The sequence below is a fragment of the Aureobasidium melanogenum genome (assembly GCF_000721775.1).
Source record: "Aureobasidium melanogenum CBS 110374 unplaced genomic scaffold scaffold_9, whole genome shotgun sequence".
NCBI classification, from domain to species: Eukaryota; Fungi; Ascomycota; class Dothideomycetes; order Dothideales; family Saccotheciaceae; genus Aureobasidium; species Aureobasidium melanogenum.
This window is the reverse complement of record NW_024470061.1, coordinates 768724-783551: the sequence shown is the minus strand read 5'-3', so window position 1 is coordinate 783551 and position 14828 is coordinate 768724. Positions and strand designations below refer to the sequence as shown.

Here is a 14828-nt window from a genome sequence, read left to right as displayed (position 1 = left end):
ACAAAATGGAAGATTTGGCTGAGCCAGTCGAATTGAACACGGGTAACGCGTTTCGATCAAGGTCGAACGTGAGGCGTTGAAAGTTAAGCGTCATCGAGGAAGCACTGGCCGCCGAGGATGCATCTTCGATGGAGACCATGGAGTCCTCAAACACTGGAATCCTACTCAGTGCATGACCTGTAGGATATCATGGTCGTCGAGGATACTCTGTCAATCTCTATACTGTGTTCTCTGAGATGCGCAAACATCTTGAGATGACATCCAGGAGAATGAAAGAACGAGGGCCCAAAATGGACAGGCTGAGTCGCCGAGGAAGGTGGTCCGAGCTTGGTGCATTGCAACCGCGGACAACATCATCGTCCCTTCCCCGACTTGTATGCCTGTTGCACATGAAAGAGCAGTCGTACAAGCACGTCAAGACTGAAACGAGCCATAGTTATCTACACTTTGTCGCCGAGAATCTACGATCTGAACCACTCAAGTAGTGACCGACCACCCACACACACGAACACCGCACGCTCCGTATCCACCACAGTCTACAACAAGTAGACGGCATCCTAGACATCATGGCCAACCCAATGGACAGCGAAGCCGGCTCCGAGCTCTTCAGCAACTATGAAGCCGAACTCAAGCTTGTACAGGCCGACCTGAACCAGAAACTCGACCAGCTGCCCGAACTGAGCGGCGAAGAGCGTAAGGCTGCCATCGGCCGCGCTCAGCGCTCTCTGGAAGAGGCCACCGAGATTGTGAGTCGCTTTCTGATCTGAATTAGTCCATCTCTTTCTGACCGTCACTTCAGCTGGACTCGATGCGATTGGAAAAGGAGAACCTGCCAGCAAACCAGAAGACCAAGACAAACCAACGCTTCCGTAACTACACACACGACATCGATATGGCCAAACAGAAACTCAAGGGCTTGTCCAGCGACAAGTCTGCTCTCTTTGGAAGACGCTATACCGACAACCCCACCAGCGACGACCAACTCGAGCAAAGACAACAACTTCTGTCAGGCACCGACAGACTTGACCGCTCGAGTGGCCGCCTTCGCGAAAGTCAGCGCATCGCTCTCGAAACTGAAGACATTGGTCGCAATACTCTTGCCGACTTGGCCAGACAACGAGAGGTCATTGAGCACTCTAGAGATGTGCTCCTTGAGGGTGAGGGCTACACCGACAGAAGCAACAAGACATTGAAGCAGATGGCTCGTAGGTAATGCTGACTCTCCTTCTCCAACCAACAACACCTGTCCGACAACATTTGGCTGACTCTTCTCAGAATGGCTACGAATAAGATAATCACCATCGCCATCATCACAGTTCTGGTCCTCCTGATTCTTGCTGTTATCATCAGCAAGTTCAGATAGACGACCGTGTGCCAACACGATACCCCCTTTACGTTCTTGTTTCTAGTTTCTTAAGTCACCTTTGTCTCGGCGCACATGGAGTTTTAGCGGCAGGCATTAATTTTCTCAATGGTTTGGCATGCCGTTCATTCGAGGTCGACCACGGTTCAGGTCCAAGTAATACAATTATCTCTTTCCATTGACACTCCATCTATAATTTGGCCTGCTTGATATGCTTACTCAAGAAATCCACAACTGCAGCGTCCACCTCCTTAGCTCTAGTGTAATTCAGGTAATGTGGTCCACCCTCGATGACCTGTAGCGTCGCATCAGGACTGTTGACGAAGAGTTTAATCTCCTCCTGAGCATTGGCCACACTGTACACCACATCCTGGTCTCCATGCAGCCACAGCACTGGAACTCGCACATCGAAGAGTCTTCCATGCAGACCATCTCTGTCTCGCAGATTGATCCCACACATTCTAGCACGTCTGCGACCATCATCACCGCCCCAGTTCTTCTGAATGGCCTTGACCCAGAATTCACCATCTTCCGTTGGGATATCCTTGCCGAACCCAGTAGCATTCATGAAATGGCAGAATTCTTCTGGGGGTACAAAGGATGGTGTAGCTTCGTTGGTTGTCCAGCCTTCGATTGTGGGAGTGAGGTTCTGTCTTGCATCCCAGCAGCCGAGTTTTACTGTTCGTTCATTTTCAGTGTCCATTGAGGTGCCGAGAGGGATAATACCCGCGACCTGTTTAGTTTCGCCATTAATTTCTGTCTGCCATACGAGACAAGCTCATCACTTACCCTGTGAGGCGCCAACAGTGTCATCCTCACAGTCTGCCAACCACCTTGACTAGTTCCTAACACGAACACCTTACCCTTGATCTCCAACTTATCCAGCACTTGCAAATTCATGATTGCACTATCCCAATAAGTGAAGTTCTCAGTCTTCTTTGCTCTGGTCTGGCCATGACCCAGCAATTCAATCGCCAGCAAGTTGACCAGTTTGTTGAGTTCTGCATTTTGGTATTGATGTCTGTAGAGGTCTGCGCTTGTGCCGAAAGAATTGCAGAGTACGAGGGTTGGCTTGGAGGGGTCGTAGGGTGCTGGCATATAGGTACTCGCATCGATACCTCCAAGATGAGGTACTTGCACGATCTTGGTCGTGACTGGTGTAATAGTCATTTTGTGTGGTGCGTTCAATGTATGTTGGGGTAGGAAGTTGAATTATTTGTCGGAAAGGAAATAAGTTTTGAATTGCTTCTATGATTGATTTGTGATACTAGCACCAGACTCTGCCACCTGTTTCGTCTACGTTGACGTTCTCCACTTTCTGTATTACGGAGCAAAGAGCTCATGATGACCTTGATGAAATTAACCGAGGTTGCTGAAATTGGACCGAGCGTTTGTCTGAGAAGCACATCTTCAATTCGTCCACCCCTTGGCAACTGTAGCACCAGCTCTTGACATGTTTGCTGCTTCGTCTCGTGATTAAGCTTGATCCAGCTAACACATGAAGGCGCCGCTTGCGCTATTGTAGAGTTGAATCAATGCCAGCAGTCTATCTCGCAACGAATTTCTGTAAGAATCCTGTATGAGCGATCAGCTACAAGTCAACCGCAGATCATCCTCTCTATAGGACATCAAGGCCTCGATCAATGGCTTCCTCTGTTTTCTTTGCCTGTGGCTTCAATGCCTTCGGCCAGATCTCTTCTGAGACGGACCAAGACATAGCTGAGCCCAAGGAACTCGTCACCTTCGAGCATGCGGCCAACACCAGACTTCTTTTCGCTGGTTGGAGCGAGACAACATTCTACCAGCATGGCAAGGGTAAGGAGAACGGTCAAATCATGAGACTTGGCAGTACAAAGATCGTTCAAGAAGCACCATTGCCTGATCTGACCGCCGGATTCGGAGATCACAATGGTCTTCTTGGTGTGCTCAATCGCAAAGGAGGTGTCGCGTTTACCGAAGAGAACCAAATTGAAGCGCACACAGCGACAGCAGACGCGCTTTCTGATGAGGAAGCGCCAGGTGTTGCATACTTGGCTGTAGCGGGCAACGGCCACGTCGCTGTGGTCCTCTCATCAGCCAGTTCACCTAGAAACAGCATTCTGGAATTCAAATCCTTCGACAAGTTTCGGCAATGGTTTGACGATGAAGTCAACGATCTTCACGGGCCCAGCTTCAGTCATACCGTACCAGGACGTGTAGCTCAGTTGGTGGCCAATGTTACCGGCTTCGTATGTCTGACGCAGGATGGCAGTGTCTATACATGGGGAGACGCAAGACATAGCTCGCTAGGTCGCAGCGTCGCCGAGACAGAAGCTAAAAGTCCAGGTCTCGTTGAGTCTCTTGCTGGCATCCAAATCAAGAAGATTGCGTCCGATGGGTGGATGACAGCAGCATTGTCGGAAGATGGTGCAGTATATCTCTTTGGCAGAGGGACACCTGGTACTGAGCACTCGTTGTCATGTCTGGATGGACTGGATTCGACTGGAGCTGCTCTGATTGAGATTGAGCAGGATGGGGAGCCTCTGGACTTCCTGGATATTGCTGTGGGTGATGGCCATGTCGTGCTGCTGACCCAGGACGGACGTATTTATGCCGCTGGCGACAACCGCAACGGTCAACTGGGCCTTGGAGAGAAGGCTTCGGGCTATATTAAAGACTGGCGAGAGGTCATCATCCCAGATGGACACCGTTGCAGTGCGGTATATGCAGGACCAAAGTCATCATTCTTTCAGATTGTTGGAACATGAGCGACATGAATTCAGCAACTACATGTTTGCTATGGCTACCAGGACAGGCACACGCGTCTTGCACGCGGTCGGACTTTCCTCGCTTAATTGCCGGCTGTCGCACCTCGTCACTTCCATGTCGCTGGTATCTTGCCAAGGCGGGTCGCGTATAATGGATTGTCGCACTCGCGTTGATTATCACCACCACAGTTCAGCATATCCAGCGTCTCGCTAACATTCTTTGATCACTATCATCATCATGGACGCTGAACATCAGCACATGCTCTTTGCACATGCTGAAGCACATGCTATCGGAACTGAGACAATCCAACACCAACTTCCTCCTGAGACCATGACAGACGTTACCTCCGACCACGTGCGCAGTTGTGTGGTTTGCTTCAAGGACCAGCCTTTGAGTTCTTTTCCTGATATCAGCCACGACAGCCGCCACCAGCATGGCGCAAACACTTGCCGCACCTGCTTCAACAGATATCTCATCCAGCAAGTCAATGCAGGAAATGCCCGCGCCAGATGTGTCGAATGTCAGGAGCCTCTGCGATATGCAGATGTCAAGATCATCGTCTCTAAGACCACACTCATGAAGTATGACAAGAACCTACTCAAAGCATTCGTTGAAGAGGACGTAGACTTCTACTACTGTGTAAGTAACTCGAACCCTGCCAGATTGATCCCGCTACACTTTGTATTTCATATCTCAAGAGAGCACTGCTTACTGAACGCGTCTACAGATGTCGGCCAAGTGCAAGAGTGGTCAAATTCACATAGGAGGCGAAGACATGCCCATCTTCTGCTGCAAAGTCTGCAACCACAAGCACTGTATGGCTTGCGAGATCCCTTGGCACGAGGGAGAAACCTGCGACCAGTACCAGGCCCGCCACGATGAAGAAATCATCCAAACCGAAGTCTTTGTCCGCCGGACATCAAAAGTTTGCCCTGGAGGTTGCGGCGCTAGAATCGAGAGAAACGGAGGATGCCCTCACATGCTTTGTAGGTTTTCCTTCCTACGAACATCTATACAGAGGCTGATATTTACCACTATAGGCACAAGATGCGCACATGAATTCTGTTTCCTCTGCCTTGGTGACTGGGAGCCACATCGCATGACCGGAAGATGCGACACCACTGTTCCCGCTGCCCCTGAAACTGTTCCTGTCTCTGCAGAGATCCAGGCGCGCCAGAACGAGCGCCAGGCTCGCCAAAACCTCCGCGACTTCGACAACGAGCAAGCAGAAGCCCTCATCGCAGCCGTCACAATGCCATGCCCAAAGTGCAAAGTCCGCATCGAAAAAGACGGCGGCTGTGACCACATGACCTGTGCTCAATGCCAGTACGAGTTCTGCTACCAATGCTTGGCGAACTACAAGACGATCCTGGCGCACGACAATCGTCGTCATAAGCGCTCGTGTGTGTACTACTCGGGCAAGGCCCACGGTCGTGTCATGCCGCTCAAGACCGACATCGTCGACGAACAGCTCGACGAGCCCTCGACAACTGCCCCACCAAAGCGTCGGCGCGTCGCTGTGCGCAAGCACACAGTGAAGAACAAGAAGGGTGGCGTCACTAAGAAGAAGACTGTCGTCGCAAAGCGCACCGTCATGTCGACCGTCGTTCGCCGTGGCACTCGCACTGGTCTGCGTAGCTCGACTACTGCAGTGAGCGGTCCTGTGACCCGTTCACAGACCAGAGCAGGTAGATAGGTTTTGTTTTGGTTACACTTCACTCTTTTCGTTCTTGATACCCCTTCACTGTTTCGTAGCCAATGAATAAATGGATAACTTCACTCTTCTTTTCACTTCCCATGTGTTTGTAGGCCTGTTTCACTTTACTAGTTCTTGCCATTGTCTGCTTCTTGTAGTACTATAAAAATGCAGCATGTTTATCAAAATCAAGCAGTATCCAGGGAGATGTCAGTTTGCTGTTGGCTTTCTTTGGACTTATATCGTTATCCCAACATTATTATGCATTTTCACAGTATACTCAAACAAAGTGCTTATATTTGAGAGCTGCATTGTTTGTCGCTCTCTCTGGACAAAGCGATAATTTGGATATCATTGTACATTTTTATAGTATACCCAAACAAAGCACAGCCAATAAGATCCATACATTCTGGGGCTTTCTTTGGACATATGAGTGTTTTGGAAATAGTATTGCGCACTTTTATAGTGTACTAGAATGAGAACCTGCAGTTGGGAGTCATGGTACTGAGGCTGTTTCTCTGGACAAGAGCTGTAATCTTGATATTATCGTGCATTTTGATGGTATATCGAGATGCAATGATGTCCACCCAGATCTATCACCGTGTTGACTTTCTCTGGACAACGTCTCTTATCAAAAAACATCATGCATCTCTATAGCACTCTGAAAACCATGTAGTCAACGTGAAACTAGAAGTTGCTGGTATAACCCTGGTTTCTCACTTGCTTGTATCAAACAAAATGTCAACACCTCTTTGCATCTCAACACAGCAGTTGTGACTGAACCTGATTTCAGAGCTGCAGCGTCCCTTTCTGAATTTCGTGAGAAGCACACGAGAGAGAAAATCGCGCGCGTGCGGTTTCTGTATTCTGCAAGCGGTCAGCGATCAGCGGGTTTGTTGTGGGGGAGAGCTGTTTGGTGAGGAAAGAACTCTCGACGTCTGACTGGCTTCACGCAACTGCTTGGTTGGTTTCTCATCTTTTTGTCAATTACTCTTTCTTCCAGCCGTGTTGGAAGTCTTGAAGCATCTAGCTGTCATCGCAACGATACGAACAGAAAATCTGATGCTCGAGCTATTGCAAAGCGATACAGCAAAGCACTTTTTGGAGCAGCATGCATGTAAACAAGTGTGATTCCCCGCCGCTTCAATTCAGTGGTTCGCAGGGCGTTCTGCGAGATTTTTGGTCCTTTTCTCCTCATTGCATAGCCACCACGGAGTTTGACCACCGGGTAATAACCAAGAAGGCCACTTGCACATGCTGCAAGTTCTTTGCAACGACGGAGTCAAAACGGTGGATGATAATTCGCGCAGCAGCAGCATCCCGCGCACTCCCCTCTTCCTGCAACAGCAGAGAAAATAATTCGCGCACCACATGCTCTCGTACACTTTTCACCGAAGCGGTCGGGCAATCTCCAAACATGGTAGGTGGATGAAAGATTGATGGATGCTCAAGACACATACATTCGTGATTGCAGCCAAAGATGGCTTAGACGAAGGATTACTCCCTCTTCTTGGTGGTTCGCCTGTTGGGATCCTTTGATAACAGAGAAAAGAGCCTCCGAAGGGGCCGCACAGTGGAAGAGTTATATATCCTTTTCATTCCATTGTCCTGTCAGCTACCTCTTCATTCACTCTCCTCTTTGCTTCTCTAGGACCTTTGAGTCTACCACTTAAATTCGCTTTTGTTTGCGATTTTCGCAGATAGCTCAGAGGAGACTTCGCAGCCATGTCGTCTAATGATAAAGAGGTCGACGTGTCTGAGCAAAAGGTTCCTCATATCACCTATGCCGACGATGTCGATGTGGAAGCTCGTCCGCGAACCGGGGCACGAGTATCGCGTCGCATGTCTACGGACTCGATGTCGATCCGTTCGATATCGCGTCAAAGAGCCGTTGATCCATCGCTGGTCTTACCGCCGGCATTCAGGACAATGTAAGTAGTCTGCTCCATTCAGTAGTAATCAAACGCTGACGATCGGTAAAGGTCCTTCGATGTCGAGCAAAGTAAGGCGAGAAACGATGCGCCGGTAAAAGGCGTGCCGAAAGGAGCACAGGATGGTAAGAGCTATATCATATCCTTGTCGTTGACAAGAATACTGAGTGGCCTGGACAGATTTTAGCACCTATGATCTCCACACCATACCGATCGAAGAAGTGTTCCAGCGCTTCTCAAGTTCACCTACTAGTGGTTTGGGTACAGACCAAGCCATGGTATTGTTAAGAGAGGTCGGCCTCAACAAGCTTACTGCACCACCATCCAACTGGTTCATGAAAACGGTAACCTACCTGTTCGGAGGCTTCGGCTCCATTTTGTTCGTCGCAGCCATCATGGTGTTTATTGCATGGAAGCCTCTTGGTGACCCTCCTGCACTTGCCAACCTGGCGCTCGCCATTGTCTTGGTACTTGTATGGCTCATCCAGGCAGCATTCAGCTTCTGGCAGGACTTCTCAAGTGGTCGTGTCATGGCTTCGATCAATACCATGCTGCCTGACCAAGCAATGGTCCTCAGAGAAGGTAACTGGTCAAGTGTAGAGGGTACAAAACTTGTTCCTGGCGATGTCATCAAGATCTCCATGGGCAACAAGGTTCCTGCAGACGTGAGATTCTTTGACGTCTCTTCAGATGCTCGCTTGGATCGCTCCATCTTGACTGGTGAGGTCAAGCCTCTGGTTGCGACTGTCAAGTCCACAGATACAAACTTCTTGGAAACCGCAAATATTGGTCTTGCTGGAACAAACTGTACCACCGGCACGTTGTACGGTGTCATCATAAACACGGGTGACCATACAGTTTTTGGAAAGGTATGGTTGCTTCGAAGTCCAGATTGACCATGATGCTGACTGTTCCAGACCGCAAGACTTACCAGTCACGCCAAACAAGGTCTCACCCCGCTCCAGAAGGAAATCTACATTTTTGTCGGTATCATCACTGCACTGATGGTTTCCATGATCATCCTCGTCATCATCGTCTGGGCTACCTGGCTTCGCAAAGATCATCCTGACTGGATCAACGTTCCTACTTTGATCGTTGATTGTGTATCGATCGCGGTCGCATTCATTCCAGAAGGTCTGCCAATCGCTGTCACCGCCAGTTTGACAATCACAGCCGGCATCATGAAGAAGAACAAGATCCTCGCAAAGTCGCTGAAGACAGTTGAAACACTTGGAGCTGTCAATGTTATTTGTTCAGACAAGACTGGAACAATCACCAAGAACGAGATGACTGTCACCGATTTTTGCATCGGCTACCATCCTCACCCAGCATCCAAGGCTGCTAGCATGGTTGATCAATCCCCGGCTATAGCTCGATTGGCCATGCTAAGCGGTGTCTGTAATGCCGGCGAGTTCGATGCCAGTACTAGAGACAAGCCAGTTGCCGAACGCAAGGTTCACGGAGACGCCACGGACAGAGCAGTGCTTATGTTCGCTGAGAATATCATGCCCACAGTAAGACTCCGCAGTCTGTGGCGTACGATCTACCGCATCGACTTCAATTCGAAGAACAAGTTCATGGTCAACGTCTGCCAGAACGAAAGTGATCCTCAGCAAGGTACTCTTTTAACCATCAAAGGAGCTCCGGACGTGCTCATTGGCAAGTGCTCCACGTACATGGACCAAAATGGCGATATACAAGAGCTTGGTAATGAAGGCCGATCAGTGATAGAGACCATCAAGAACAGGTGGTCATCTCAGGGCAAGCGTGTACTCCTGCTTGCTCAGAAACCATTGAGTCAAGTGAAGCTCAACCCACAAGAGCAACCGCAGTACTACGAGGAATACATCATGGCGAATGTTGCCTCTGGTATGACTCTTGTTGGTCTTGTCGCCATTGTTGATCCTCCCAGGCCAGAAATGACCGAAGTGGTCAAAACTTTGAAGGGTGCCGGTATTCGCATCTTCATGGTCACTGGAGACTTCAAGCTCACTGCCAAAGCCATCGCTTCTGAGTGTGGTATCATCAGCCAGGAGGCCGATGATATTCATGCTCTGGACTATGACAGCAGCTTGCACGAATCTAACGTATCAAAGGAAGGATATGCTACTTTCAGTAATGCATCGAAATCGATCGTACTCAGTGGATCAGAGATACGAAGCCTTGAAGAAGAGCAATGGGACCGACTTTGCCAGTATCAAGAAGCGGTATTTGCTCGCTGTATCCCCGAAGACAAACTTGTTATCGTCAAAAATTTGCAGCAGAGAGGCTTGATCACAGCCATGACTGGTGATGGTGTCAACGATGCGCCGTCGCTCAAAGCTGCGGATGTTGGTATCGCCATGGGCTCTGGTTCAACCATTGCCATCGAAGCAGCCGACCTTGTTCTCCTAGACTCATTCGCGGCCATCGTAGAGGCTGTCAAGTACGGTCGTGTGGCTTACGACAACCTCCGCAAGACGATTTCCTACCTGCTGCCTGCAGGCTCTTTCTCTGAGTTCTGGCCAGTTTTGACGAATGTCGTCTTTGGTCTGCCACAGATTCTCTCATCCTTCCTCATGATTATTATCTGCTGCTTTACAGATTGCGCCGCTGGTGTTGCTCTTGCATACGAAGCTCCTGAAGCTGACGTGCTCAACCGTCCTCCTCGATCCAAGAAAGACAGACTGGTGGATTGGAAGCTGATATTGCATTCGTATGGCTTTATTGGTCTGTTTGAGACAGCCCTCTCGTTCACAGTGAGCTATTGGTTCGCTCAGCGTAAAGGGTTGTTCTTCTCAGATCTGTGGTTCGGATTCGGTAAGACACCCGATGGCATGGATGAGGATACCTACACCAATATCCTCAACATCGCCTCGTCGATCTACTTCGTGAATTTGGTTGTAATGTAAGTGAGCATCGCATTCTTCATGAAGCAGCAAGCTAACTCGCTTCAAGGCAATGGTTCAACTTGATGAGTGTGCGTACCCGTCGACTGTCACTCCTCAATCATGCGCCTTGGAAGAACCCGTATCTCTTACCTGCCATCATCTTCGCGATGATCATTGCCATTTTCTTCCTGTATGTGCCCAAGTTCCACAGCGTTCTTGGCACTGCAATAGTACCAGTCGAGTACTGGTTCCTGCCATTTGCTTTCGGAATGGGCCTCCTGCTGTTCGACGAGACAAGGAAACTTCTGGTGAGAAAGTATCCCAAAAGTATCCTTGCCAGAATGGCATGGTAAAGGCGATCTCATTGGCAAACATAGGACAGCATTGGAGAACAGGGTCCCCTTGTAGATACCGCTGTTGTAAAGCATCTTTATGTTGATCCCTTCTTCCTCTGTGTTTGTACAGGGTCACGGTGCATGCATGAATGTCCTCGTCGATCATTTTCGTCGGACTCCGAACACTGACAACCGCGCCTAGAGACGGAACATGTCCCTGTGTAGCACATTACCGTTGTGTTTCGGAAGCACGCCATGCTCTGGGACATGTTTCGAGATCAGCCCAAGTATCTGCATGTTCGAAGGCTTCTCAGACGACATGCTGCAACAGACAGGGGAGCCGTTGACATCCCGGGTACTGACGCGCCTCGCTGGTTACAAGCACGCATGTCACCGGGAAGGTTGGAGGCTGGAAGGTTGAGGGTTCTTCTTTTCGCCATGGCTGGGCAGTTCAGCGATACAGACGCAGAAGGCTGACGACTGTTCCTCTTGACCAAGATTCATACACGATGAACTTCGATAAGATCCCGTCTTTGCATATGTGGCTGGTTGTTGGCACCTTCTTCGATTGTGGTCAACACAGTAGGCTGACTCGACCCTCAACAGTCTTCTGTGCGATTTTGACGATTATCAGAATTACCCTGGTACTCAGGAAGAGTACACTGCAGGAGTCGTAGCAAGGCTACAAGGGCGTGGGGACATTTTGACAGCATCACGTTGAGGGTCGCCTCGGGTCGTGCCCTGCAAAGGTACCGACTGATCGTACTTGTCCCTGGACCAGGTACCGACCGAATTATTCCCATCTGCATGCCACGTTGTCTGCCTTCACACCCTTGAACAGAGTGAACTTGCGACTTGCAAAATGCGCAGAAGGTGTGGTGGGGTATGTTAACCGAGGCTGGAACTTCCAGCCTGGAAGCGCCCGATGCGAGACAAACGTTAAGTGGGTGGATGGATAATGAGAAGATGCTCTGAGTTGTTGCCAGATAGACTTCTGCTTGAAGAGATTGAAATTCTTGTCAAGAGGCTGGAAGCCCCGCTTTGATGGGACTTGTCAGATTCGGCAATGTGCAGCAGTGATTGCACCTTCCTGACTTGCATACAATCGTTGACCGGGTAAGGAAAGGTCTTGTTACACTGGAACGCTCTGGTCAATTGTGCCTGAGACATTGCACAAGACTGGTTTATCGTCTCTATTGCCTGTATATTTTCAGTCTCAATGCATTGCCAGTCTCGAAGCCATTCGATGGTTGAGGCATGAAGCCAATTGGAATTTGTAACAACCTCTCCACTTCACCATTCTACCTTCACGCCAATAGCCAACCGCACTCGTCCGTCGACTGCGCCTCGTGGGTGTCTAGCAGTAACGACGTGCCCCACGATGGCAGTCGTATTGCATTCTCACGGCAGACGTCGTTCTGCATGCTTCCGTGATGACAAGTCTGCGATGCCACGAGTCACAGGAAAGCCGAGAAAACGACAAGCAACTCAGAATACGATACTGCGTATGCAAGTGTGACGAGTTCGCGCTGTCGGACCTGTAAAGTTCTCAACTCAGAGTCTTTTCCTCTCTGAGGATGCTTGCTTTCACAAGCGGAGTAACATTCCCTCGCTTCTGCCGTGTCTGCAGGCAGTCCGCGGACGATACGGAACCACACCTCGATCGCAAGCGCCAAGGTCAAGGTGGTTGAGTGGACCCATGGCCGTCGGCCCACGAGAGTCAGACTTGAGTGTGCTCGGTCTTTTCGGCGACAGAGTCTCCACGTCGCAAACCAGTCAGTGCCTTCACCCACGAAAATCGCAAGCGCTATTGAACGCCAGTGGGCCACATCCAACGCGCCGGGAGATGGACACAGAACTCGGTGCGATGGCACAAAAATCTAGAGCTGTGAAAAAAATTCTTCCAGAGCTTCAACCCAATCAGCGTCCGCGAAAACAAGAGACTTTTGGTTCGATTTCTGCTTCCGCTTTAGCGTCTGGATTTTGGATTTTCTGTAAGCTTTCTTTTTGCCCTAAGTGTCTTGCATATGCTTGTGTTCTCTGCCGCGTTGAGATTTGGGTCTCTTCATGAGATGTTGCAGCGCTCGTCTTCCTTTAATGATCACATAGGAACGCCAATGCTTCCTGGGCGCATAAATTGGTGCATGAACAACTCGTGTTGAGCTGACCAAGCCAGCCATCCAAGCCAGAAAGCCCCACGTAACTCGCACGCAAGGCTTTTGGGACTAAGATCGAGGCTTTGCAGCATGGCACCGTTCATCAGCCGCTGAACCAGCGAATGGTTAAGGAACAAGTCCCGGGTGTGCCTGAAACGGCGCACGAATGACAGCGCCAGGAAGACCGGGTACCTGGACCGAGTGGTCCGTAGCATCAACTTTCCGCACCCCCCACCAGGACAAGGTCTGTCTCGGTCACCTCGCTGGCTGCTGTGATTGATCAGTCCTTCGGCCACTATGCCTCGATGGGGTTTCGCGCGTGAAAAAGCACATGGTGAGTCCAACCTCCATGCTCCACATGGGACGGCTCAGTATTTTTCAACCTTCTGTCGGGCGTGTAGCCTCTGGCTGGACACGCAGCATACATAAGGACCGCGAGTCCCTACTCAAATCCCGCTCTTTTCTGTACCACCGCTGTCAATCACTTACCAATTGCTCTGGTTAGCAACGCTGCTGTGCAGTTCACTCTTTCACTGCTCGCCACATCAGTCTCTACCAACAAAGTTTCAACTGAATCTCGACTTTTCGACAGTCCTTGAAAGCAACAGGAAAACACCCCAGTTATCAAAATGAAGAACTCTGTTTACGCTACTGCCGCCCTGGTGGCCGCCGCTGCTGCCCAGTCTGTTGGAAGCGCTGTTGTTGTCAACAAGTGCAGCTACGATGTTACTCTGGCCAACGTTCCCTCTGCCGATGGTGGTTACTCTGAGGTCGACAAGACTCTGTCTCCTTCCGACAGCTACACCCAGCAGTGGACCGAGCTCTCCAACGGCAACGGCTGGTCCATCAAGCTCTCCAACAGCACTTCCCTTACCAACATTCTCCAGTACGAGTACACCTTCCAGAACGATGGAACTATCTGGTACGACCTGAGCGAGGTTAACGGCAACCCCTGGGACGGAGACTGGGAGATCACTTCCAACACTGCTTCCTGCACTCCCAAGCAGCAGGCTTACCGCTACGCCACTGACGATGCCTACGGCATGCAGGCTTGCCCTTCTGACGCTACCATCACTGTCACTCTCTGCTCTGGCGATGACGACAATGACAGCGCTGCTTCGTCTGCATCCTCTTCCGTCGCAGTCGAGTCTACCTCCAGCCACTCCACTTTCTCGACCACTGTTGCCGCTCCCAGCACCGTCGGCGCTTCTGCCACCACTCTCCAGACCTCTGTCATTACCTCGGCTGCCACCACCTCTAGCAACGGTGCTGTTGTGACCGTCACCCAGACTGCTTACACCACCTACTGGGATGGCCACCACTGGGGCCGTCCTGTCAAGCGCGATGGCCACCAGCACCGCCGCCACCCTCACGGCAACTAGAGCAGCAATGTCCTGAACGAGTACCCTGGATGTTGACATTCGGGTGCTTGTATGCCACGATGTTTGATTTGGATCTGATTTTACGACAATCCTCTTCTTTCGATCATGTAGGACATTGAGCATAAGCCTCGTGTTCTACGTGTTCGCCCTCTTTTTTTGATCTTCTGAATGAACATTCTTTGGTGGATGTGAGATGCATTTCAATGCTCTCACGGTTTGGCGATTATTCTTCATTTCACGCGCTGGGTTCTTTCGAGGACTATCGGCTGGTTGGGTTTTTCTTTTCTTTTCTGTGCTTCCCTTTGCGAAGGTGAACACCGGTTTTGGCGCTGATGGTCGTTGGGAGA

The 14828-nt window shown here is 50.2% G+C and overlaps 6 protein-coding genes across 6 annotated transcripts; 5 read left to right on the top strand and 1 right to left on the bottom strand.

The window, feature by feature from the left end:
- Positions 1–566: 566 nt before the first annotated feature.
- M437DRAFT_47635 (vesicle transport v-snare protein VTI1) lies at positions 567–1363 on the top strand (the record flags this gene model as incomplete). Its single annotated transcript, XM_041021490.1, has 3 exons — positions 567–746; positions 800–1209; positions 1276–1363. 3 exons carry the CDS (start codon positions 567–569, stop codon positions 1361–1363), a joined length of 678 nt encoding a protein of 225 aa, XP_040880338.1.
- Positions 1364–1553: 190 nt separating this feature from the next.
- M437DRAFT_84338 (alpha/beta hydrolase fold family protein) lies at positions 1554–2533 on the bottom strand (the record flags this gene model as incomplete). The annotated part of the gene is made up of 2 exons (XM_041028085.1): positions 1554–2096; positions 2153–2533. 2 exons carry the CDS (start codon positions 2531–2533, stop codon positions 1554–1556), a joined length of 924 nt encoding a protein of 307 aa, XP_040880337.1.
- A 473-nt stretch (positions 2534–3006) lies between these two features.
- M437DRAFT_47377 (RCC1/BLIP-II protein) lies at positions 3007–4110 on the top strand (the record flags this gene model as incomplete). Its single annotated transcript, XM_041021442.1, has 1 exon — positions 3007–4110. The coding sequence occupies one exon, from the start codon at positions 3007–3009 to the stop codon at positions 4108–4110; it is 1104 nt and encodes a 367-aa protein (XP_040880336.1).
- Positions 4111–4468: 358 nt separating this feature from the next.
- Positions 4469–5525, top strand: M437DRAFT_11045 (uncharacterized protein; the record flags this gene model as incomplete). The annotated part of the gene is made up of 3 exons (XM_041018590.1): positions 4469–4750; positions 4839–5012; positions 5334–5525. Coding segments are annotated over 3 exons (648 nt in total), but the record flags the coding sequence as incomplete, so codon positions are not given.
- A 2007-nt stretch (positions 5526–7532) lies between these two features.
- Positions 7533–10961, top strand: M437DRAFT_48106 (cation-transporting ATPase pacL; the record flags this gene model as incomplete). The annotated part of the gene is made up of 5 exons (XM_041021595.1): positions 7533–7738; positions 7790–7863; positions 7907–8607; positions 8656–10625; positions 10676–10961. 5 exons carry the CDS (start codon positions 7533–7535, stop codon positions 10959–10961), a joined length of 3237 nt encoding a protein of 1078 aa, XP_040880334.1.
- A 2767-nt stretch (positions 10962–13728) lies between these two features.
- M437DRAFT_48127 (uncharacterized protein) lies at positions 13729–14481 on the top strand (the record flags this gene model as incomplete). Its single annotated transcript, XM_041021598.1, has 1 exon — positions 13729–14481. The coding sequence occupies one exon, from the start codon at positions 13729–13731 to the stop codon at positions 14479–14481; it is 753 nt and encodes a 250-aa protein (XP_040880333.1).
- Between the last annotated feature and the right edge of the window lie 347 nt (positions 14482–14828).